The sequence below is a fragment of the Oncorhynchus nerka genome, linkage group LG17 (assembly GCF_034236695.1).
Source record: "Oncorhynchus nerka isolate Pitt River linkage group LG17, Oner_Uvic_2.0, whole genome shotgun sequence".
Classification (NCBI taxonomy): domain Eukaryota; kingdom Metazoa; phylum Chordata; class Actinopteri; order Salmoniformes; family Salmonidae; genus Oncorhynchus; species Oncorhynchus nerka.
This window is the reverse complement of record NC_088412.1, coordinates 18,476,981-18,500,548: the sequence shown is the minus strand read 5'-3', so window position 1 is coordinate 18,500,548 and position 23,568 is coordinate 18,476,981. Positions and strand designations below refer to the sequence as shown.

General features: G+C 41.0%; 2 protein-coding genes across 2 annotated transcripts; one reads left to right on the top strand and one right to left on the bottom strand.

Annotated features, from left to right (window-relative positions):
- The first annotated feature begins 1,598 nt into the window (after positions 1 to 1,598).
- Positions 1,599 to 23,479, top strand: amn1 (antagonist of mitotic exit network 1 homolog (S. cerevisiae)). The gene is made up of 16 exons (XM_065003026.1): positions 1,599 to 1,706; positions 1,874 to 2,006; positions 3,348 to 3,477; positions 3,939 to 4,156; positions 4,921 to 4,977; positions 5,345 to 5,456; positions 18,179 to 18,628; positions 20,178 to 20,285; positions 20,823 to 21,000; positions 21,099 to 21,199; positions 21,366 to 21,501; positions 22,059 to 22,143; positions 22,243 to 22,397; positions 22,546 to 22,595; positions 22,769 to 22,909; positions 23,109 to 23,479. Exons 1-16 carry the CDS (start codon positions 1,687 to 1,689, stop codon positions 23,156 to 23,158), a joined length of 2,124 nt encoding a protein of 707 aa, XP_064859098.1. The 5' UTR covers positions 1,599 to 1,686; the 3' UTR covers positions 23,159 to 23,479.
- etfbkmt (electron transfer flavoprotein subunit beta lysine methyltransferase) lies at positions 7,738 to 10,112 on the bottom strand. The gene is made up of 3 exons (XM_065003025.1): positions 9,452 to 10,112; positions 9,243 to 9,373; positions 7,738 to 9,158 (listed from the first exon to the last, which is right to left on the bottom strand). The coding sequence occupies exons 1-3, from the start codon at positions 9,724 to 9,726 to the stop codon at positions 8,809 to 8,811; spliced, it is 756 nt and encodes a 251-aa protein (XP_064859097.1). The 5' UTR covers positions 9,727 to 10,112; the 3' UTR covers positions 7,738 to 8,808.
- Positions 23,480 to 23,568: the final 89 nt, after the last annotated feature.

The window sequence follows — 23,568 nt, the reverse complement described above, 5'->3', positions numbered from 1 at the left end:
GCTCACACAGACAATGAAAGCTCTTACGATATTTGATGATTACATTTCTCTAAAACAGGTTATAGGCTACATGTGCACCACCAAGTTAGAACAGTAGGTGAAATTAAGAGGTGAAAATATACAAAATTATTAGGATGAGGCACATTGTACACCGTTTTGGGTCTTTGCATGTCAAAAAAGATACATATCATAAGACTATTTGACGTTAAATAAGCTTAAATTTGACACGTCAAATAACACTATTCTATTATAGAATGTTGTGTGTACTGAATTTTCACATGCAAGCCAAGCGCCACCACAACTATCAGTAGCACTGTCAAACAAGCACACACCTGTCACAAATTATGTGTTTACAATACCGCGTTGGTGAACATAGACCAAATGATTAGGGTGAGGCACATGAGCAACTAACAGCTTACTACACAACATACACTTGGTATTACTTTCTTAGCTACAGTATACATATCTCCCTTGCATATTACATAATTTATGGGGCATGCAAGACTTTTTTGGACTGACTTTGTTTAAACAGGAAGGTGGCTGGCGCGACAGTCCTTTGTGGGCACATTTTGTCATCAATGTCTGGCATTCTCTGAATTTATGGAGGGAAACGGGAAAAAAAAAAACACACAGCCACTCCAATGAAAAGCAAGGCTTGGTGATTGCTTTGAAATGCTTGCAGTTAGCCAATGATTCCTTCCAAACGACTCATTGTTGAATTTGCGATTTCCAACTTGTGTAATCTTTATGTCCAATGGCCGATGAGTACCGATCTATAATTTCTCTTCATCATTTCTCTTCATATGACAAGGATTAAAAATAATTTGCCAGTAGATTGCGGACTTGATTCATGATGATGATGACTATAACGTGATTTGAGGTCATTTTATCTGTGGCCAATGACCTTGAGCCTTCTTGGAAGGGCACTTGTAATATAGCTATGGCAGTGTCAGGACACAAAGGGCTGAAATGTTGGTTATCTACCCTTACTAAGGACTTCCATTTAGCGATGTGGTGGTGTCCCGATGAGTGACAGAATACTGAGCCAATCACGGCGCAATACTTCTATTTTCCGCTGGCTAAAAGTATTTTTTTTGTCCAAAAGTATCTGTAATATGATTACAATAAAACCTTTAAAATAATTTAAAAATACATAAAAGGCATAAAATACACTTTTTCTCCCGGGTAGGTGTAGTTTGCCCCGGGTGAAAAGTGACTGACTGGGATTGTTCGACATTGCGCATTGATGAGAAGGTCGCCTATTCTGTGAAGAGGCTGCAACCATTCAATTCGCCCTTGCACTCCTTCTAAACAACGCTTAAAAAAAATATATATAAATATATATATTTTTTTTACAATTTGTCAAAAACGCAGTCCACTCTGTGTTACAGATTATAATTTTGGAAACAGAAACCTGTATGGAGATCATGTTTCATCGATGAAAATATTTGCTGAATTTCGGCCAAAATCTTTCTCCATCTTTTCCCACAGCCGACCACTGGGCTTCCTGTCGTCACCAAATTTGGTAGTGAGTGGAAACTCTAACCGGATGCTTCACATTTATACATCTGGTGAGATATCTGGCTCATTGTTTTATCTGTGTTTGGATCACCTGTCAGGGAGCTAGCTTTAGGAGGTTAGCTTCTCCATGCCCACTTGCCCAGACACAGGAGTGGCATTTTGGCAATGGATTCGCTTTTGAATATGTGAGTGGGTAGCTCTGACAGGTTACAGAAATGTTAGTTTTTTGAGCGTTTATGAAATGTGATTTGTAACAATTCGTCTAGCTAGCTTGCTAGGTGTCTAGGGTAACTAACGTCACCTACTAATTAGATAGCTACATGTTCATTGATGTACATTTCCGTTCTTGCAGAAGCGCCGTATATGTCGCAATCTATGCGGACAGATACCTCAGTAACTTCATGGCTTTACCTGCGGGCATAAAAGACACGCTGCTACGAATCATGTCATCACAGGGCACGGTGACCGACCTAAACATCAGCCAGGTATTAGCTGTGTGTTATATGAAATACGGTTGTCCACTGTGGTTCTGGAGAATTCCTGTTTTGGAACCACAGTGGACACTCAGTTCTGACTGTGTGCAGGTTTTTGTTCCAGCCTAGCAGTACATATATCATCCACCAGCAGCGCCCTCAATTGAGCTAGAGCATGTGTTTAGCCAAGGATTATGGATATACTGACAAGATACATCTCTCAACCCTAACAATGGGAGTCAGCCACAAAGCGGCACAGCAGGTATTGAGAATTTTCCAGTACATGTGTGCACATTATACATCTTAGAGTAGTAAGCAGAATCATTGCATTCTATATGTGTGTCTAGGTCATTAGGCTAATGGGAGCCATTACCTAGTCCAATGAGGTTCATTAGACATGCATTATGAGCATAGGTTTGCATTACTTAAGCACCATTAGACATGCACATGCATTAGGAGTGTGCATGTCTGTTTATTTTTGTATCTTTACTATGGTTGCGCCACCAACAGAATCTATGCCCTAATGTCTGCTAATAAGAAAATGGAAACCAAGCTGAAGTGAGTGCAAGGCAAAAAGATAATGGTGGCTAAATGCCAGAGGGGATGAGTCATTAACATAAAGAGGAGTTACTATGTGTGTGACGTAAGGATGAAAACTGTATAGAAAGTGTGTGCCGAGGCTGGAAAGTTGGTTGATCGTGGACCAGCTTGGCTTGTTACTTTGTAATAAAGTCTATTTGTATTCACAAGTTCCGGTATCTGAGAAATATGATTGAGCAAATATTTCCACGACACAAGCTGTCTAGCTCCCACCTATTATTATTTTTGGCTTGGTGGATACAATTCAATATAGTAATCCTATTTTGAATATTCAATGAGGGTCATTGAGGTGAACTGCTTGTAATTCAATGGAGAGATGCGCTATGCTACTAGCCTCATACCATGAATATGCATAGATACCCTGAGACAACTCCAATATTATTATTTTTTTCTCAGAGTTGCCGGGATGTCACGTGTCCTACTTATCAGTACATTTGTAACAACTTAAGCATTACAAAACTTCTATTTGATAAAATCCACCTCACGTTGCAAATAAACCCCCCCAAAAATTGATGACCAAATTCAACACACTCTTATTGACCTCCATACAAAATCTTCTTGCTTGGTGGGCGAAACAAAAAAAAGACTACCTGTTGGAAGGAGACAGATTTTCCCCTGAGTTGGGCCTCTCTCTTCCTCTCTGGTTTGGCCAGCACTAACACACATGATTCTAATCAAGGTCATGTTATTCATTCTGTGTTACTACTGGGATAGAACCAACTCCTGCACACTTCCTACTGTGTTTGTCCTCAGCTGATGCATCTTGGGACACACAAGCTGGACATGGTGAACTGCAGAGTGTCTGACTCCGCCCTGCAACAGATCCGCTGTCCGCAGCTCCGGACGATCCTTCTGCGAGGCCAACCCAGCATCACCTCAGATGGTACCTGCCTACCAAATGGAACATTTTCGGTGTTAAAGAAAAACCCATCTGGGCCATCTCTTTGTTTACAATACAGTACTTTACAATGTAATGAACATCATAATACAATACATTGCCTTTGATAATGGCTGACCCTTGCTGTGACCCCACTCTTTTTATTTAATTTTTTTAAATTTAACCTTTATTTAACCAGGCAAGTCAGTTAAGAACAAATTCTTATTTTCAATGACAGCCTAGGAACAGTGGGGTTCCTGAGGTTGTCTCAGGGGGAGTTGGGATATGCAAAAAACACATTTCCAATTCACACATGCATATAATACAGACTTGTACATGTGTGAAACTGGTCAAATATAAGCACCCACAAAGTAAATATTATTACAACACAATATGACATATGATGTGATCTAATACAATTACATTGCTCTACGCAACTAACATGTTGATTGGTCGGTTCTCTGTAGGTGTGAGGACCCTGGCGGCCTCCTGCCCAGGCCTGCAGGTCGTGGATCTGACCGAGTGTGCTGCAGTGACCGATGAAGGGGTCCTGGCGCTGGCCCACGGCTGCAGTTCGCTGGAGGTCCTCTCCCTCTGGGGCTGCTCTGCTGTGGGAGACGCCGCCCTGCTGGCACTGGCAGGAAACTGCAGGCTTCTCCATAGCCTCAATCTCTCGGGAACCCAGGTAATTCAATTAAGTGAGTGAGATGCTTATTACGTATTCACGCACAGCTTGGATGACATATCTCTCTAAATAAACTTAAACCCTGAGTTTAGGACTGAATACTTTGAAGGCTGCGTTCCTCCTATTCCTAAGATTTAGATTATCTTAGTATAACAGGAATTTATGGTTTATCCCTCTGGAACGCAGCATTACCAGATTGGTACTTTGACGCTTTGGAAGAGGAACATTTAATTTGTCATCTTATATGGTCTGAATATGGAACAGGTCATCCTGTTCCTCTTAGTATCTGTAAGATTGCTCAATTGCATGGTTTCAAGTAGCTCTTTTGACTTAATCAGTCTGTTTTATAACTGTTTCTAAACTGCCATGTTATAACTTTTTGTGAAACAATCTTTTGTGGTTTCTGTTAACTGAGGTTGTGTGTCCTTGGTATGATTTGTCTGCTACCTCTGGGACTGTTATCTAGTGATAAGTAGAAGTAACTGACTCATCCAAGTGACATATGACCCCCCACACACACACCACTCCCCATTTTTTCTATAAATGTCTGCATGAACAAAGAGCGATTGTAATAGTTTTTTCCCTTGCATGGATGCTCGTAATAAAGCTTTTGTATATTGAGATCTAACTGAGAGGTTTTTCCACCACAACGCACATTAGAAGTACCAAACTTCTGATGTAGCTAATGTACACTGCTTATTGCTTGTAAGTATTTAGTTGTCAATCACCTCAGCAAAAATAAGATCATATGTGCTTTGTTTTAGGTTACAGATGAGGGTGTCATTGGGCTGGCTACTGCACCGTGCTCTAATAGTTTGAAGGTAAGAAGACCAACAAATGTGCATATGAAAATCATTTCCTCATAGAGGACAATAAACTCTGTCCCTTTATGCTTTTGTTGTTGTGTAGATCTTGTTTGTTTCAAACTTAAAATGATAAATTAATACCCCTAGTATAGTATAAGTGTGCAAAAAAGTAGCTATGGGCACAAGTTCTTCAAGGTGATGGCTATGGCAGCAACTTAGTATCTAAGCACACTTGGAAAGATAACATCCAACCTTGATTCAAGTCTTCTTTGTTTTTATACAAAGACTTCCAAGTGTGACATTTTCCCATGTTATTTTGGAGGCAGAGTATTATGTCTAGGCAGACAGGGATCTATAAACTATGTGATTGGATGTGTTGTAGGAACTCCAGTTGGCCCGATGTCGTAACCTGACAGGCAAGGCCGTGAAGGCTGTCCTTACAAACTGCCCCAACGTCCGGATCTTTACCTTCGATGGATGTCCTCTCATCACTGGTGAGCCTTTAGCTCAAAGTATAAGTCGTCTACTATAACAGCATTAAGAATGTACCGTAAGCTCACTCCACAGCTGATTAGAAATGTTGCCGATGGAGTTATCCAATTAGATCTTTTGATAGCTCAAACAGTTGGTAGGTTGAGGGCGGTCACGTGTGTCTGCGAGCAGAGAGCCTGGTATGGGGACTGGGACAGTGGAGGAAAATATACTGTTAGCAGCACCATCTGTTTCACTAGCCCAGTCCAGACCTGTATGTGTGTTTTATAAATTGGTATTCAAAAGACAAGTGTGGTAAATTTTCAACTGTATAGTATTAGTTATTTACTCTGAAAATTAGAACCTCGCAGACACCAGAGAAGCTTAACCAAGTTTAATTCTTCCCAAAGGGTCGATACAGCTGTAATTCAGACAACCGACATTTCACACAAGCACTGATATTTAACCCTTTCTCCGAGGCTGAGTCTCCTCCTCCACAAATGAACAGGCAATGCATCTCTGTTGCTAGACAGAACCTTAGTGATATCTGTTCTTCCTCACTTCATCTGACCTGACCTCTACCCCAAAGTGCTCACTCCTCCCTAACTCAAGGCTGTCATGGTTATTGATACCAATCTGTCTCTCTTCTCCTGCCAGAGGATCTCTGATGGCTAACAATAACATATCCTGACATAATGTAAACGTTATGCATTACACTCTCTCCCACATTGACATTGTTAGTTTCTAAAATCTCCACCCATCTCCTCTTATCAATGCCTGCCACATGTAATTGCTTCCCTGCACTCAACACATTCCAAGCTTACTTGCACACACTATGTACCTTCCTCTTATAACCCTTAACGTCTGGTGTAGACCCTCTAAATCTTAGCAGTCCATCAGTGAAATGAATAAGTATATTTCACATTCTCAAAACCCAACAACAGCTAAAACCTTAACCTCCTTTGTCTTTCAGATCAAGAGGCCCTGCATAACCTTTTAGGCCCAGATAAGTTCCAACAGGTATCATGGACAGTGTACTGAGGGAAACCTACCCATTAGATTATCTGACCCTGGATCAAGGCATTAGGAGCAACTTGTACTTACTCCAAGGGAGCACTGAAGAGGATGGCAGGAGGAGGGATGGAAAGAACACACACAAACTCCTTAAAAGCTTCTGGGACCGAAGTGACTGAACTAAGCTTATGGTTGTTTTTTACAGTCCGCTAAAGAAAAAAACACCGGTCTCAGTAAATCTTAGCTTTGTAGTGTGATTATCATCAATAACAGTGGTTCAAGATCAAACCTCTATAGTTAGTTGGATGTGCTACTCAGTGTTCTATTCTCTGTCAATGTTTGCAATTTATACCAGAAAAACATTTCATATTTATTTATTCTCTAACGATTTTTTTTGTTGTAAATGCACGGACATTCTTTTTACTGTACTTCATTTGAGATGTCCTTGCTGTAACCTGGTTGTATGCACGCAGCACCCTGTCCTTGATTTAGAAATTGTTACTCTCTTCTCCTGTTGTAAATATGTAAGCACGAAAGTAGTGATACAATCTTACATTTGGAAATAAATAATATGTTGGAGCCAAGTCTGTTCAGGTACACTGGGATGCGAACTGCCTGTTTAACTATATGTGTAACATGGAAAAAACATGCTTCTCTCTCTATCTGTTTGGGCCCTTCACATAGTAGTAGGTTCATTGCATGTATGTTAGGTAAAGGCTCTTCTCAGGAAGGTATGGTCTTCTTTGCCTTTGTACTTCTTATGTAAAACAAAGAAGATAAGATGTACCAATGCATACATGACCTTCATTACAGAAGGTATGCTGATGGAAACATGATGCCCCTGAGCTCAATTTCAAGTCTCATCGCAAAGGGTCTGAATACTTATGTAATTAAAGTACTTTTTTAAAATTTTGCCCCAAAAAATAAAATCTGTTTCACTTTTTCATTATGGGGTATTGTGTGTAGATTGATGTGAGAACATTTATTTAATACATTTTAGAATAAGGCTGTAACGCAACCAAATGTGGAAAAGGGGAAGGGATCTGAATACCTTCCAAATTCACTGTACATTTAGAATACATTTCAAAGATAAGAAAGATGGTAGCTGAGAATTAATCAAAGATTCTAATATTTTAGCTAGGCAAGAAGGCCGATAATTATCTAGGTCATATGGGTCATAACCTTTGTGAAGGGGCGTACATGGACCACCTTACAAACCCTTGGGATAGTACCAGGTTAATGATTCAGCAATCAGAGGCAGAGAGCTGCAGCAAAAATGGATCAAGCATATCAGCGCCAGAGGATTTATTTTACATCAATCTTAAGCAAGGCATCTAGCACATAACAGATAGTAAATTGTTGAAATTAAAACAAAGATTCCCTAGAAGTTGACAGATTAACTGTCGAGTCAGCTAGAGTCTGGCAGAGGGAAGAGCAGATGATTGACTGACCAGGGTCAACTATACCACCGTTTCTCTCAAATAAAAAGCATGCCGAGATAAAATTATGATTAAAAGCATCACTTATCATATTCTTCTCAGTTATGATGCCAGTCAGGCAGAACTTGATAAGGCAGGGAGGAAGAGGAATTTGTACGCTTCAGTGCATTTTCTGTTTTCCAAAATAAGAGCTTAAAAAGTAGCTTGATTTAGCTTTCTTAAACGAGATAGTACATCTGTTCCTCAATTGTCTGAAGGATTGCCAGTCCACTACAGAGTCAGTTTCCTTGCTTTGGCCCAAGCCTGATTTCTCCTCTGAATGAGCTCAAATAATTCCAAACAAAACCAAGGGTTTAATCTATATTTGACTATGAATTATTTAAAAAGGGCGTGTTTATCTGCCAGATGAATAAATATGGAGTATAATTTTTATAGAGCCAACTCAGGGTCAGGAGGTAGTGGCTAAATCAGGACATGTCATGAATGATAGGAGTGTGGATGCCCCCTACTGTTAGGTCATTGGATTGCAGTCTGACTGCAGTGTAAGTTTACATGCTTTATTGTTAACACAGATGTGATTGATTGCATTTGAAATATGTACTGTTTTACATTTGTTACTTGTCATTTTCAAATCATAGATCTGTGTACAACTTTGTTGTTGAGACAACACCCCATACTACTGGGGCATTATTGCTGGGTTTTGAATAAAAGAGATATGCTTAGGTTTGAGATGTCAAAAGAGGTGTTTGTTTAACAACAGTACATTTGACTTCATGGCAAAGAAGATTGACACGTTTTAATTGAGTCAATGCCAGGCACTTGCTGATAGCAATTCCACAATCATATGTCAAGTGTCACAAACAACAACAGTTGAAGGAGTGCTCTAAAGCACATACAAATATGGGTTTGTGAAAGATGTCTGTCAGAGTTCAGGCAGGTAGCGCCATACAGTGCTGCAGGTCAGTCCATAGTTCTCCTCTCTGACAGCTTTAGGCAGTTCAAACTGAGCCTCCTGACGCAGGAGCCTCCTGATGCCGTGTCCTTCAAACTGGGCCCTCCCCGGGTCTCCTATCAGGACCTGTGTCCCGTGGGTCTGGATGCAGCAGTTTAACCAGCTGTGAAGGCTGTCCGCCAATGCCTCCTCATAGAACATGTCTCCCAGGAGGATGAGGTCATATTCCTCGGGCTCTGAACTAATCACATTCTCCGTATCACAAGGGAGGGGGTTCAGGCCATTCAGCTCACAGTTCAGCTGGGTCGCGATGGCTGCAACTGGAACGAGGGAGAATCAGGACAGAGGTCTTCATACCCCAAGGATAGAATCAATCAGTGAAATGTACAAAAGTGTTGTCTTACCAGGGTCGATGTCATTGGCTACTACATGAGAAGCACCGCAGAACTTGGCAGCTATAGCAGAGGCTCCACAGCCGCACCCCAGATCTAACACTCTCTTGCCCTGTGACACTCCAGGGTTACTCAATAGATACCTAGAGAGGTGTTGGGTTATATTATGGGCTTATTAGTGGTAATTAATTTACAATAGTGTATTTAAAACAATAACATACCTGGCGAGTGCTTGTCCCCCTGGCCAGTATATTGCCCAGAATGGGTCAGAGAAAGGCCACAGTTCTGGTCTTGCATGCCAAAACCGACAATTTGGGGTGAACAGTCTCAAATGGATTTCTGGGGTCAAATTATGCTTTCTTACTATCTCAGTGTTTTCTATAATAAATTTCTTTATATCATTATCTGAGGCGAAGCCTTGAAGGTACCTATTTGTACTAGTGCAAAGTGTTTTGACAATGTTCATATAACCAAAAACTCCAAGCCTGGTTAACATTTTGTTAGCTAGCTAGCTACCTAGCTACTTACTAAATCAAAAAAAGCATGCCATCAAACGCAAACGTACATAGACATGTTCTAGTGTAGCTAGCTAGCTGCAAGTTTTTTAATTGTAATTTTTATTTTACCAACTATATAGCTACCGACGGTTCAGTATTTTTCCCCATTTCACACAGAAATGTCAACATGTAAATCCTAACCAATGAAGGCACAAGAGCGTTGTTCCCACACGGAAGCAAAACATGACAGGACCAAATAAATGTACAACGCGTGTATGATGCCACTGCATTATAGCGAATAGTACTTTTAGTTCCGCTCTGTACATTTTTTTCAGCCGATCTCAATTGGATCAAATTAATGCCAAGCTTCTCGTGGATGTTGCAAAGGCAGCATCATCTTTCCACTGCACACTCAGCGCCATTTTAGGCAGATTTCATAACTTTTGATTGGGCAAATGTATTTATTTATTCAACAATTGGGTAATTTGGTGTCTCTTGATTGAGTAAGAAGGCATAGGCATAGGCATGCATTTAAGAACATATAACATGCTATTACTATTGCTAAGAAAGAAATGAGATAAGTAGACCTGAACGGAAATAATCACGGGAAGTGCACAGCTCTACTGTGCGTAGTAGTGGTGTAGGTGTACACAAAGGGTATGGAAGCCCAATCCCTCCATGGGAAAAAATGTAGATACTATCAAAGAAATGTCACGATACTATCTAAAAAAAAAAGTAGTTACTAAATCGAAATTTTGAGATAGTAGACCATACTTATAGGAAATGTTTCTACATTTGTAACAGTGTGTGGTGATTTCAGGGGTGCACCACAGGTCCCAGACTGGTGGTTCCAGATCTGGTAGGCTACCTAAACAGGTAAAACTTCAGACCCTAGTTGTAGGGTATGACATAGAAATAAATCAGCTGTTAAACAGTTTTATATGGGCTATGATGGGACTAGATGTTTTCGAAGCAGGTCATATTGTTTAAAAAAAACTAGACAACTGCGATTGGATAATAGAACTGAACTTGCTTTGTGCAGGGTTGCATTGTGTAGGACTTTGCATCTGTAATGTAAAGGTTAATCACACAGTATGTCATCACCTTTGTGTTGATTGATTAATTCAATAAACTATCAAAAATAAAACGATTTGCACACTCCATATATAAACTCCCAGTAATTTATTGGGTACATCACCAACGTTTCGGCATCACTGTGCCTTCTTCAGGATAACACCATGAATACTTGAACAAGATTAAGTAGACAAACAGTGCAATTAGTGCAACCAATAACAATAGTGAGGGGTGTGTCATAATGATTAAGTTAATTAGAATGAATTGAGTGAAACTGTTAAAAAACAATAGTTTATGGCATATGAAATATATTAGGCTATTGTTATCATATGCAAACATAATTGAATATTGTACATAAAATTAGCATAAACATACATTATTGTTTAATTCAATTTCACATATTTAATTAATTCAAACCAATAATTTGGAATTGATAAAGTCTAGGTAGCCTAGCCAGCCAAAGTTTAAATATAAACCTGAATTTGATCACATTCATATTTTCTCTTAACACATACATGTATAAATAGGCATATTTTAGACTACAAATACATAACATTACCGCTTTGTTTCCCCTGGCTAGAGGAAATCAAGAGTGCATAGGCTTCTCTAGGCTACCTGCAGCTGTGGTTGTTATCAGTAGGCTACAGCAGATCAGACTAACACACCCTGTTAATTGTGCATGAGTTAACAAATCATGAGGCAAATCAGTCTAAACAACAGTACTTTGTCCCTATTTTCAATGCTACAGTGTCAATATTTTTTATTCAATTGAATCAAAAGTGTTGGGGCAAATGCCATCTGGCCAGTAGTTTGTGCTGTGCTGATCACTGCAACGTGGATAGATGGAAATTGCCACATAATGCTACAAATGAAGAAGCATATATATATGTTCTACTCTCTAGAAATTTCAAGTTAGTATCTCACAATTTCAAGTTAGTATCTTGCAATGTTGAGATAGTATTGACATTGTAATGTTTTTTTTGGTGGTGGGAATGGGCTTCCATACATTGTACGTTTCAAATGAAACCTTGAGAGACTGTTGTTTTGTTGGTACTGAGACTTCACTGACATCTGAAACTGAAAGGAGATCACATTGAGTTTCAGATGTCAGTGAAGTCTCAGCATTGACAACAACAGCCTTTCAGGGTATGTTTCATTTCAAACTTACAATAGGTTTGAAGTTGAACAGAGAACAATAACAAGTGCTGGTGATGCGTGAGATTTGTCTTACAGCCTACATCCTGCTGTTGAGAACAATACTTTTTGCTCAAACCATTCTTCATAAATTCTTACTAGAGTGTGTCTGTTTCCTGTCTAATGCAAAAACTGCTGATTGTCATTGAACAGTTGATGTTCCAAGTGTGGAACAATTGATAATGCAACCAATCAACAGATGTGACAATATCACTACTAGTGATATGGGGGATCTGTTCAGTGGTGGAAAAAGTACTCAATTGTCATACTTAAGTAAAAGTGTAGAGGTATTTTGTTTTAAATATACTTAAGTATCAAATGTAAATGGAATTGCTCAAATATACTTAAGTATCAAAAGTACAGGTAAAAGTATAAATAATCTCAAATTCATATTTAGATAGCCAGGGGCACACTCCAACATAATTTAAAAACAAAGCTTTTGTGTTTAGTGATTAGGCCAGATCAGAGGCAGTAGGGATGGCAAGGGATGTTCTCTTGATAAGTGCGAGAATTGGACCATTTTCCTGTAAAAATATAAGAAGTACTTTTGAGTGTCAGTACTTTAGGGTACTTTTTACTGTTTTTTTTTCTTTAGGAATTTAGTGAAGTAAGAGTAGAAGTTGAAAATATGGTAACATGCTGACCACACGCGAGTGTTGCAAAATAAATGTGCACATACTTGTTATTCAATCATTGCACCACACTGCTTGCAACGAGTGCGTGCATAGCCAGGCGCGTGACGAGCTGCAAGTCCCGCCTCTCCCATCTCCTCAGTGGTTTTTTGGAGCATATACCCACATGGGCGATTGAAAGATAAACTGAGGTCCACACTCCAGTCTGTAGTGGTAATGCACCTTAAAGTTGGTTGCCAACCACCATATAAAGTTCAAAGAAGAAGAAGCCTGAAGGAGGAGAGATTACTAGATTACTAGAAATCCACCCTTTTATCTGTGGATTAATTGTTGGAGTAGAGGACCTTGTGCCTTTCAGGTAAAATAACAACCCAATGTTTATATCCCAGGACAAATGAGTTAACAACAGCAAGCTAGATAAATTGCCACGAATGTTTAATTATTTTCGACATGTTCCCAAATTAATATAGTTGGTTCAGAATTTTTGATCTAATGGAGTCTGGTATGGAATAATTTCTCTTTACCTAGGTGAATTCTTTAAAGGCGTTGCATAGAGTGGCACAGCGGTCTACAGCACTGCATCTCAGTGCTTGAGGTGTCACTACAGACCCTGGTTCGATTCCACAACCGGATGTGATTGGGAGTCCCATAGGGTGGCCCAGTGTTGTTAGGGTTTGGCCTGGGTAGAATGTCATTGTAAATAAGATTTTTTCTTAACTGACTTGCCTAGTTAAATAATAGATAAAATAAAAGGTAAGGGCATACTTAAGAGGTGTTACATTAGCTTGAAGCAAGTCTTTCTGCCATACAATCTTGTTTCCATGGTGACGCCCTGATTCCCTGACTAAAGGGCTAGTCAAAGCAGGGTTGCCATGTCTGCAGTTTTCTGCTAATTGGGCTACTTTGAAAACGAACTCTTGTTGCATACGTATCCAGATGATCCTGCATACTATTTTGCGAAAAACGAGTCCACTATTGGCTTAGTCACGTGAGTGAGAGGAGACATCTTTTTAACAGTTATATGTAGGTTATTTAGATTGTCATTATGCCGACAGTAGTTTTTTTCCAACCGTTTTCCAATTAAACATTTACACTAGAGCTGATGCTTCACAATATCTTAGTGTTTTACGCATGCTCAGTTCTTGGGGGCTGCGCGAGTGGACATTTTAAATGGAAGTTATGGAACTCCCTCACGTGCTTCTGTAATGGGGAAAAGTCCTCAATGAAACTGACATTAAATGTGGAGAATGATACGTTTGCATCTGTTAGCTATCAAGTAGCCTATTACTTTCTATGGCATTGTAGGCTACCATCTGATATGTTGAAACGACTATATCACAGCCCTTACAAAAAAAAGATTGCAGTTTTGAAACTGCAGTAACTGGTATTTTGGATGCAGTAATTGCAGAATATCTGCTGTTATACTGCAGTTTAACTCCGTGGCGACCCACCGTTTTTTTTGTGGGGGTGCCTGTTTTGCATGTTACTTTTGCATTAATAGGTGCCAGATTTAAGTTTGTAAACAGTATTTTTGTGTGAAAAATTAGCATAAAAACTTGGTCTATTTTTTGCCTTCTTGAGTAAGGCAGCTCTAAAAGGCAGGTATTCCAGCCAAGCTCAGTGTTTTCTGTGATGGTAGGGCAGCCAACGGAAAATACAGAGCGTTAGTAATGTTCTCTAGTTGTGTTGTGATTGGCTCAGTGTTCTGTCACTCATGGGGACACTGTCACCACCAAACCTAAGGGTAGAACTCAAATTCAGTGGAGTGGGTGTGTGGTCCCGAGTCTGGGTTCAAGGGTCTCTTTTCCAATCTTAAAAGGATAAACATTCAACATCAAATCAAATCAAATTTTATTTGTCACATACACATGGTTAGCAGATGTTAATGCGAGTGTAGCGAAATGCTTGTGCTTCTAGTTCCGACAATGCAGTGATAACCAACAAGTAATCTAACTAACAATTCCAAAACTACTGTCTTATACACAGTGTAAGGGGATAAAGAATATGTACATAAGGATATATGAATGAGTGATGGTACAGAGCAGCATACAGTAGATGGTATCGAGTACAGTATATACATATGAGATGAGTATGTAGACAAAGTAAACAAGGTGGCATAGTTAAAGTGGCTAGTGATACATGTATTACATAAGGATGCAGTCGATGATGTAGAGTACAGTATATACGTATGCATATGAGATGAATAATGTAGGGTAAGTAGCATTATATAAGGTAGCATTGTTTAAAGTGGCTAGTGATATATTTACATCATTTCCCATCAATTCCCATTATTAAAGTGGCTGGAGTTGGGTCAGTGTCAATGACAGTGTGTTGGCAACAGCCACTCAATGTTAGTGGTGGCTGTTTAACAGTCTGATGGCCTTGAGATAGAAGCTGTTTTTCAGTCTCTCGGTCCCAGCTTTGATGCACCTGTACTGACCTCGCCTTCTGGATGATAGCGGGGTGAACAGGCAGTGGTTCGGGTGGTTGATGTCCTTGATGATCTTTATGGCCTTCCTGTAACATCGGGTGGTGTAGGTGTCCTGGAGGGCAGGTAGTTTGCCCCCGGTGATGCGTTGTGCAGACCTCACTACCCTCTGGAGAGCCTTACGGTTGAGGGCGGAGCAGTTGCCGTACCAGGCATTGATACAGCCCGCCAGGATGCTCTCGATTGTGCATCTGTAGAAGTTTGTGAGTGCTTTTGGTGACAAGCCGAATTTCTTCAGCCTCCTGAGGTTGAAGAGGCGCTGCTGCGCCTTCTTCACGACGCTGTCAGTGTGAGTGGACCAATTCAGTTTGTCTGTGATGTGTATGCCGAGGAACTTAAAACTTGCTACCCTCTCCACTACTGTTCCATCGATGTGGATAGGGGTGTTCCCTCTGCTGTTTCCTGAAGTCCACAATCATCTCCTTAGTTTTGTTGACGTTGAGTGTGAGGTTATTTTCCTGACACCACACTCCGAGGGCCCTCACCTCCTCCCTGTAGGCCGTCTCGTCGTTGTTGGTAATCAAGCCTACCACTGTTGTGTCGTCCGCAAACTTGATGATTGAGTTGGAGGCGTGCGTGGCCACGCAGTCGTGGGTGAACAGGGAGTACAGGAGAGGGCTCAGAACGCACCCTTGTGGGGCCCCGTGTTGAGGATCAGCGGGGAGGAGATGTTATTGCCTACCCTCACCACCTGGGGGCGGCCCGTCAGGAAGTCCAGTACCCAGTTGCACAGGGCGGGTCGAGACCCAGGGTCTCGAGCTTGATGACGAGCTTGGAGGGTACTATGGTGTTGAATGCCGAGCTGTAGTTGATGAACAGCATTCTCACATAGGTATTCCTCTTGTCCAGGTGGGTTAGGGCAGTGTGCAGTGTGGTTGAGATTGCATCATCTGTGGACCTATTTGGGCGGTAAGCAAATTGGAGTGGGTCTAGGGTGTCAGGTAGGGTGGAGGTGATATGGTCCTTGACTAGTCTCTCAAAGCACTTCATGATGACGGAAGTGAGTGCTACGGGGCGGTAGTCGTTTAGCTCAGTTACCTTAGCTTTCTTGGGAACAGGAACAATGGTGGCCCTCTTGAAGCATGTGGGAACAGCAGACTGGTATAGGGATTGATTGAATATGTCCGTAAACACACCGGCCAGCTGGTCTGCGCATGCTCTGAGGGCGCGGCTGGGGATGCCGTCTGGGCCTGCAGCCTTGCGAGGGTTAACACGTTTAAATGTCTTACTCACCTCGGCTGCAGTGAAGGAGAGACCGCATGTTTTCGTTGCAGGCCGTGTCAGTGGCACTGTATTGTCCTCAAAGCGGGCAAAAAAGTTATTTAGTCTGCCTGGGAGCAAGACATCCTGGTCCGTGACTGGGCCATGGTGTCAATCCAATATGACTTTTTCCGCGCTCAAAACAACTTGAAACTCAGAACTGGGAAATCTGATTTCAGTGAGTTCGAGACAACTGGGAACTCTGGGGGGAAAAAATGAGCTCCGACTGGGAAAATATGTTTGAACGGTCATCCAACTCGGGAACTCGGGCCTCTTTCGAGAGCCTTGACCTGACGTCTTCATGATTCAGCCTTATTTTTTTCAAGAGTTCCCAGTTGTCTTGAAATCACCATATATCCAGAGAATGCCAGAGGTCATTGGTCACAGATAACATTTCGTCAAATCACGTTATATCTACAGCAGCTTTGATGGGACTGCTGATTTTGGACTCACAAGGTGAGTTTTAGAGAAATGTAATTGTCAAATATTGTAAGAGCTTTCGTTGTCTACTTATATGCCCCCTATATTTATCCTACGGTTCTGACTTGGTGGACAGGCAGAATAATGTAAGAAATGCCCACGTTTTGAATTCTGTCGCTGTACATTTTAAAAGTGCTGAACAAATAGTTATATTGACTACGTCCGTCCTAGCTCGCTCATTGTCTTCGTTGAAATTACAGATTGTCTCTTATCCACTATTCATCCACTTATTCCATAGTTTGTACATCTCAATTGTCACTAGAAACCACATTTGTTTAAGCAAGTCAGCCATGTTTTTTAAAAGGCAGTAAATGAGGCTGAATGAACTGTTTCGCTGTCAGACAAGGCTCCGCTGATAGCCAGGTGTAGCAGTGATAAGGTGTTGGGACAGCTTTATGTAGGCCCTAACAGTTTGTGGACACCGTTTGTCAGCGTTATCGTGAAATGAATGTATTGTTTAGTGTTGTGTAGTGGGTTTGCTGGCATGCATCTAAAACACTTTTTTTCCCCAAGAGGTAGCCACATCATATCCATGCCATCAACAGCAATTTTCTCACTTTAAAGTACATTTTATTCCAGAGCTTAAACAGGGTCTGGGAAACCAGCCCTTATTGTTTGTCATGACTGGTGATCATTTCTTTTTGAAATTAAGGCAAAATAAACTTCCCTCAGCTATCACAAGAACTCAAACAGCTCATTAGTACCTCACATCAGATGTGTATCAGGGTTAAGTAAGTTTCCGTTCCTCTTCCTGACTAGCTTTCAAAAGACATTATCTGACATTACTCAGTGCCAAAATAGCTTCTGGGAAATAAGTGGTTATGGTCAAGAAAAGACCTGTGCTGTATTCTTACGCTGATTCTGTTGCCAAACATTTAATCTGTTGCTAAATGTTTTGCAACAAACTGTTTACTACAAACAGAAAACGCAAATGAGTTTCTATTGAACAATTTCAGGTAGGTCACTCCCAGTTTGTTCCGTTTGTTTTTTATATGGGAAACGGTTTACGGAATGAATACACCCCTAAGGACCTGATGTACTGTTTCAGCTGATATCATCAATGCCCTCAGGTGGTAACAATGCCTACATACATACAATCTGCACATAAAATGTCTAACTGATTTGTAGTGGGAGAGATGTCGCCAGAACTTGTAAGGCTGCTATGGGATGGGTTCAACATAAATTGTTGAACAAGGTTTGTGCTCTGTCAACAAGTTAGTATACTGTACTGTATATAAGCTTTGGTAGATAGACTTTCTCAGAGCTATGTTTTTGGAAAACCTTGTCGAATGCATTTCTTAAAACTATTTCTTCTTTCTCCAGCCATGGACATCATAGATCCCATCTTGGGCATAGCGGAGAAGCTCTACTCTCTATGTGGTGAAGTGAAAGCCAACAAGAAGCGATGTCAGCGTTTGGGTATGCGCGTAAAAGCCTTGGAAGAGCTGGTGAGGGCGGTAAAGATGAAGGGGCTGGGGGAATACCCTGCCCATGTGGAGAACGGCCTGAGTGAGCTCAAATTCACCTTAGAATCTGCCCAGGATGTGGTTAAGAAATATGCCAGTGCCAGCTACCTGAAGCGCATCCTGAAGGCCTACGACCAGGGAGATGATTTTGAAAGTTTGAATGAGCGCTTGAACGATGCAGCTCAGGTGCTCTCGCTTGCCCTGCAGGTGGACCAGAGACAGAAGCTACAGCAGGTGTTTCAAGAGGCGACACGATGGAGAGAGGATGAGGAAGACAGAGAGATTGATTGTCTGGAGCTGCAAAAATGTGAGACACCCGAGTACACCGTGTGTGGGGTGGGGCAATTTCAGGCAGGTGACATTGTGCCAATTAGAGATGCACGATATATCGGTGAACATATCGTTATCGGACGATAAAAAAAAATATTTTTAAAAAGCTAGAAATGCCAACATCGGTATTAGCCGACGTCTAGTTTAACGCCAGATGTGCAAACCCGATGGCGCACATGCCTATTTAACGAAGGTACATGACGTAATGACGCCACATAAAATGTTGCGCTATACGTGCAACACAGCATTCCTAAACTAGCCCACCATGTCTGCTGTGTGGATTGAGCAGTCAACAAAACAACATTTCAGCGAGACAACTCAAATGGAATGGAATTCATTGCCCTTGACAATCAACCGTTCTCTGTGGTGGGTGATGTTGGCTTTCGCCGACTGGGCGAGCACTGGTTAACACTACTAAGTGCGCAATTTTTTCTGATGGAACGCCGTTTGAGTCTTTGCCTGTCAAAAAAAGATACAGTAGCAATGTCAAAGCTGTACAAAAGTCAGCAAACAAGTAAACACCGGCCACGAACGATGTGTTTACAATACCGCTTTGGTAATAAAGCATCATTTGTTCGACCGCAACTGCTGGGGTAGCTAGCTTTAGCATGCTAACGTTACCTAGCTAGCACCAATACAAACAGCCTGAAAACAATTACCTGTAGAAACTGCAGTCATTTTCATTATTCTAAGCAATGATTTAGGAATCCTTGTGAGTAAGTATTAGCTATTGAATTTAAGTTCATGCAAATAAATAGCTAGCCAGCTATTAAACCCTGTTGCCTAAACCTAACGTTATAAGCAGCCAGCTAGCTTCATTACATAAAAGTATGTAATTCACAGTGATGCAAATGAATACAAATAGTAGAATTATACCACACTTTTATTTTGAAGGCGAACCACAGATGGGTCCGAACACCATTAATCAAATAAGAACGTTTTTATAAATTAGAGTTATTTTAGATGATGACACATAACTATATAGTTAGCTAGCAAACTATAGCTACTGAAACAGATTATGTTGTGTTATTTGACGTGTATCTTATTTGACACCCAAAGACCTAAACGGCGTTCCATAGAAATCCTGATTGAGAATGAAACGACTGAATAAATTAACAACGAAACAGCACAGCAAGTTAGTGAAAGAAATCGGTTTATATTATGATTTACTGGTAATGGGGACATACATAAATGCCAACAAAATATCTATTTGGTCAGTGTGTGTGTAACCTTTATGGCCCGGACAACACGGGGCCAATTGTGCGCTGCCCTATCGAACTCCCAATCACGTCCGGATGTGATACAGCCTGGATTTGAACCAGGGACCGTAGTGACGCCTCTTGCACTGAGATGCAGTGCCTTAGACTGCTGTGTGTGTGTGTGTGTTAACTATTTAACTGTACTAGAATGCTTAAAAGGCAGCTAAAATTTATAATATTGGTTATCGGTATCAGTTGTTTTTGGCAAGGAAAATATCTAATATCAGTATCAGACAAATGTCATATCGGTGCCAATATAACCCACAGTGCTACAGTCTCTGGCGGAGGGCAACAAGGAAAGATTGGACACAATGCATGAGAAAATGGACTCCACCAAAAAGGATGTGAAAGACATCAAAGCAATGTTGGAAACCTGTGAGTAAGCCTATATAGATAAATGTCTAATTTAATGTAACTAAAAAATGTTTTGTCCTTAGTTGTGGCCAATTGATCACATTCAAACATCATACTGCATTTGGTAACTACTATTTCATTTGGATTCTGAGCAACTTCTGTGTTCATTAATCTCACATTTCCCAACTAGCACCAGGTGATAAAAAGGAGCTGAGAGTCTGTTTGCTCATTTGTTCCTGTGTGGTTTACACCTTTCTACGTTTTTGTTTGATACTACAAGCACTATTGTTCCACTCACACAAACTATATTGACGGCACTCTGCACAGATTAAAATGATGTGCATGGGATGGTAAACAATGTGTCATTCAAATCAGATCCCAAAACACAGCACAGTTTTGCATCCTGCACCAGGCAAGCACCCTCCATCCACACTGTATTTTACAACACTGTGTGTTGTTCTGTGATACCTTGAGTTATCTGTGTAATTGATCTGTTATGTTCCTAAGTGCCTGTGTGACTTTATCTTATTGGCTTTGTTGTGTGTTATCCATTGACAGTACAGAAGCCCAGCATTTTAATTCAAGACATCAGAGAGATCAAACCAGAGGAGCTGACCTATGACATGCCCAAAGAGCCCATATTAAAAAATGACAACTCAGTTTTGTACAAAGGAGAGTATAACAAATTCACAGTAGCCATCAAAAGATACACCTACCCAAGGAGCACAAGCCCAAGGTATGTAGCGTAGCATACAAGACATCTCAGAATTATTTTAGTGTAAACTTCAGTTCTAAACATCTATTTGTCTAATCGGTAATGTTTGTCCCACCCAGTCAGCTGAGAAGCATCTTCAAAAAGGAGGTGGAGACTATGAAGCGCTTTGAGTCGCCAAACATCCTGCGAATGTTTGGGATCTGTGTCCAGCAAGAGGGCGGTGAGTGGGCTACTCTTATTTGTTTTACAGTATGTGAAATAGTTGCTGAACAAATAGGAGATGGGATATAATCACCATGTGATTGCAGGATATGATATCAAAATGTGATGATGATGTGCCCTTGTTGCATTTAATCATCCTTTTCTCTACCCTTGTTGTCCTGCAGGTCCCAATCCAAACTACCTTATTGTGATGGAGTTTTGTGAGAAGGGCAGTCTAAGAGAGGTGCTGGATTCCCAAAGTAAGCTGCCCTGGGACAGAAAGGCCCGCATGAGTCTGGATGCAGCACAAGGCCTTTACAGGTACAGTAAACCACTCTTTACCCTGTGCCTTACACACGTAGACCAGACAGTACACCTATTGCACATGAAGCACCATCTCTGCCATATCGTTGCCATAAATGTGTTATATTTATACAATTTGAACTAAGGAATTGGCCTATCATACTTTTATGTTGAATAAGGCTCTGTCGCAACCAGTACAGACACCTTCAACATGAAATGTTGGCGGACATGAAAGGGTTCCTCCAGCGCTGCGGAAAGCGACACCAAAAGCTGGCTAATAAAGTCACACCTCTGATGGTCGCACCCCTGCCACAGCCAAATGTCACTGGGTACAATTTGGCTAAATTCAAAAGAGGAATGTTGGATGCTATTCATGCATCTTATGATCCACCTATTAACTTCTACCCACCAATAATATACAGTATGGTCTGGTGTTTCCCCTTCACTAAAATAATGGGTACTCTGTATCTGTGCCCTGTGCCTTGCTCGCTCACCAAAGTTCACAGAACAAGAAAGCGTATCCTAATCACACTGAGCTACCCTGGCATGACAAGCTAATCCCTCTTTCACTGTAGATTACACCAGTCTGAGAAGAAGTTTCAAGTGCACGGATGCATCAACAGCAGAAAGTTCCTAGTAGATACCGGGTACAGAGTGAAGGTATGAGGTTTAATGCATTCCACTACACATCCATGTGTGTTTGGCACTACAAAGTGATAGGCGAAGTACTCCACCTCAATGTAATTGTTGTGTGGTCAGCTAGGAGGTTTGGAGCTGGTGAAAACAGAGACTTCGTTGAAGAAGTCTAAGGACCGGAAGAGCTGCTCCTTATGCTGCAGCTCCTTATGCTACAGCTCCCCGGAGCAGCTTGAGAATATCAACAACCCCTACAACAAAGCCTGTGAGATGTACAGGTCAGCTTTCCATCACACACTCAGATATTGTAAATTAATGTAAAATCACAAACCCATTACATTTTTTATGTTGAAATGGTACTTTTTAGTCTAATGTAGGCCCTCGGTCTACTGCAAGTTCACTCTGTTTGAATTGTGTCCATTGCAGTTTTGGCATTGTCCTGTGGGAGATTGCAACCCGCGAGATTCCCTTCAGAGGTGTGTGTCAACTCTGTTAGTGTTTATTAAACACAGCCTTTCTACTAACAGCAATGCCAATGATACATCTGAAAATAACATGGTTTGGTTTTCTCTCTCTCTATAAGCATATGGTTACTCTGTCATATTTAGACATCTGTCATTCCATTTGTTTTCTCTCGTCTTCTGATCAGACTGCTTACCAGAAGAGGTGTTAAAGAGGGTGAGTAAAGACAAATATACTGAACCTCTTCCTGAAGACTCCCCAAAACAGTTGGGAGAGCTGATCAACGCCTGTCGCTCCTATGACAGCTTCCACAGGCCAACGGCAGGAGGTAATACCTTCAACACACACAACTAATAGGCCTAGACATTATGACCTACTGTAGGCCTACAAACAATTATTTCACCTGTTCCATATTGATTCCTATTTGTCCTGTTATCATTGTTTCTTATTTCCATTCTGATCATCATCATTAAGAGGTGTTATAATACCCAGGACAGATTGTGTAATCAAGTCTGTCTGTTTCACAGTGTTGGTGGACAGGCTCCGCAAAGTGGTGGAGCAGTTAGAGGAGGACTAACAGAGTTTCCTCTCCAGAGTTCGCAGAAACTAGGCTGGAGAAGAGGATTAACAAGAACAGTTCCAGTTTCAGCTCCAGTTTAAAGACATCAACTGACCGCCCCAAATTCATCATGGGATGAACAACACCACACCAACAGACGGTTGATCAAGTGCCTGTGATGTCATTTAAGCCTAGTGCATTCTTACATCATTAGTCAGGAATAACTTTGATTGAAACTGTGAAATGATATGCAATTGATTTGACAAACTATTAAAGAAACACCATCAAATGTTTGCTACTATGGTTCAAAGCTTTGAAAATAAAATATTTAATAATGAAGCGATTTGTTTGTGAGTGACAATTTACAGTATTCAGGACAGTATTCATTAGCATAATATTTAGTAGTCTGGCGCCGCACCAATGGTGGC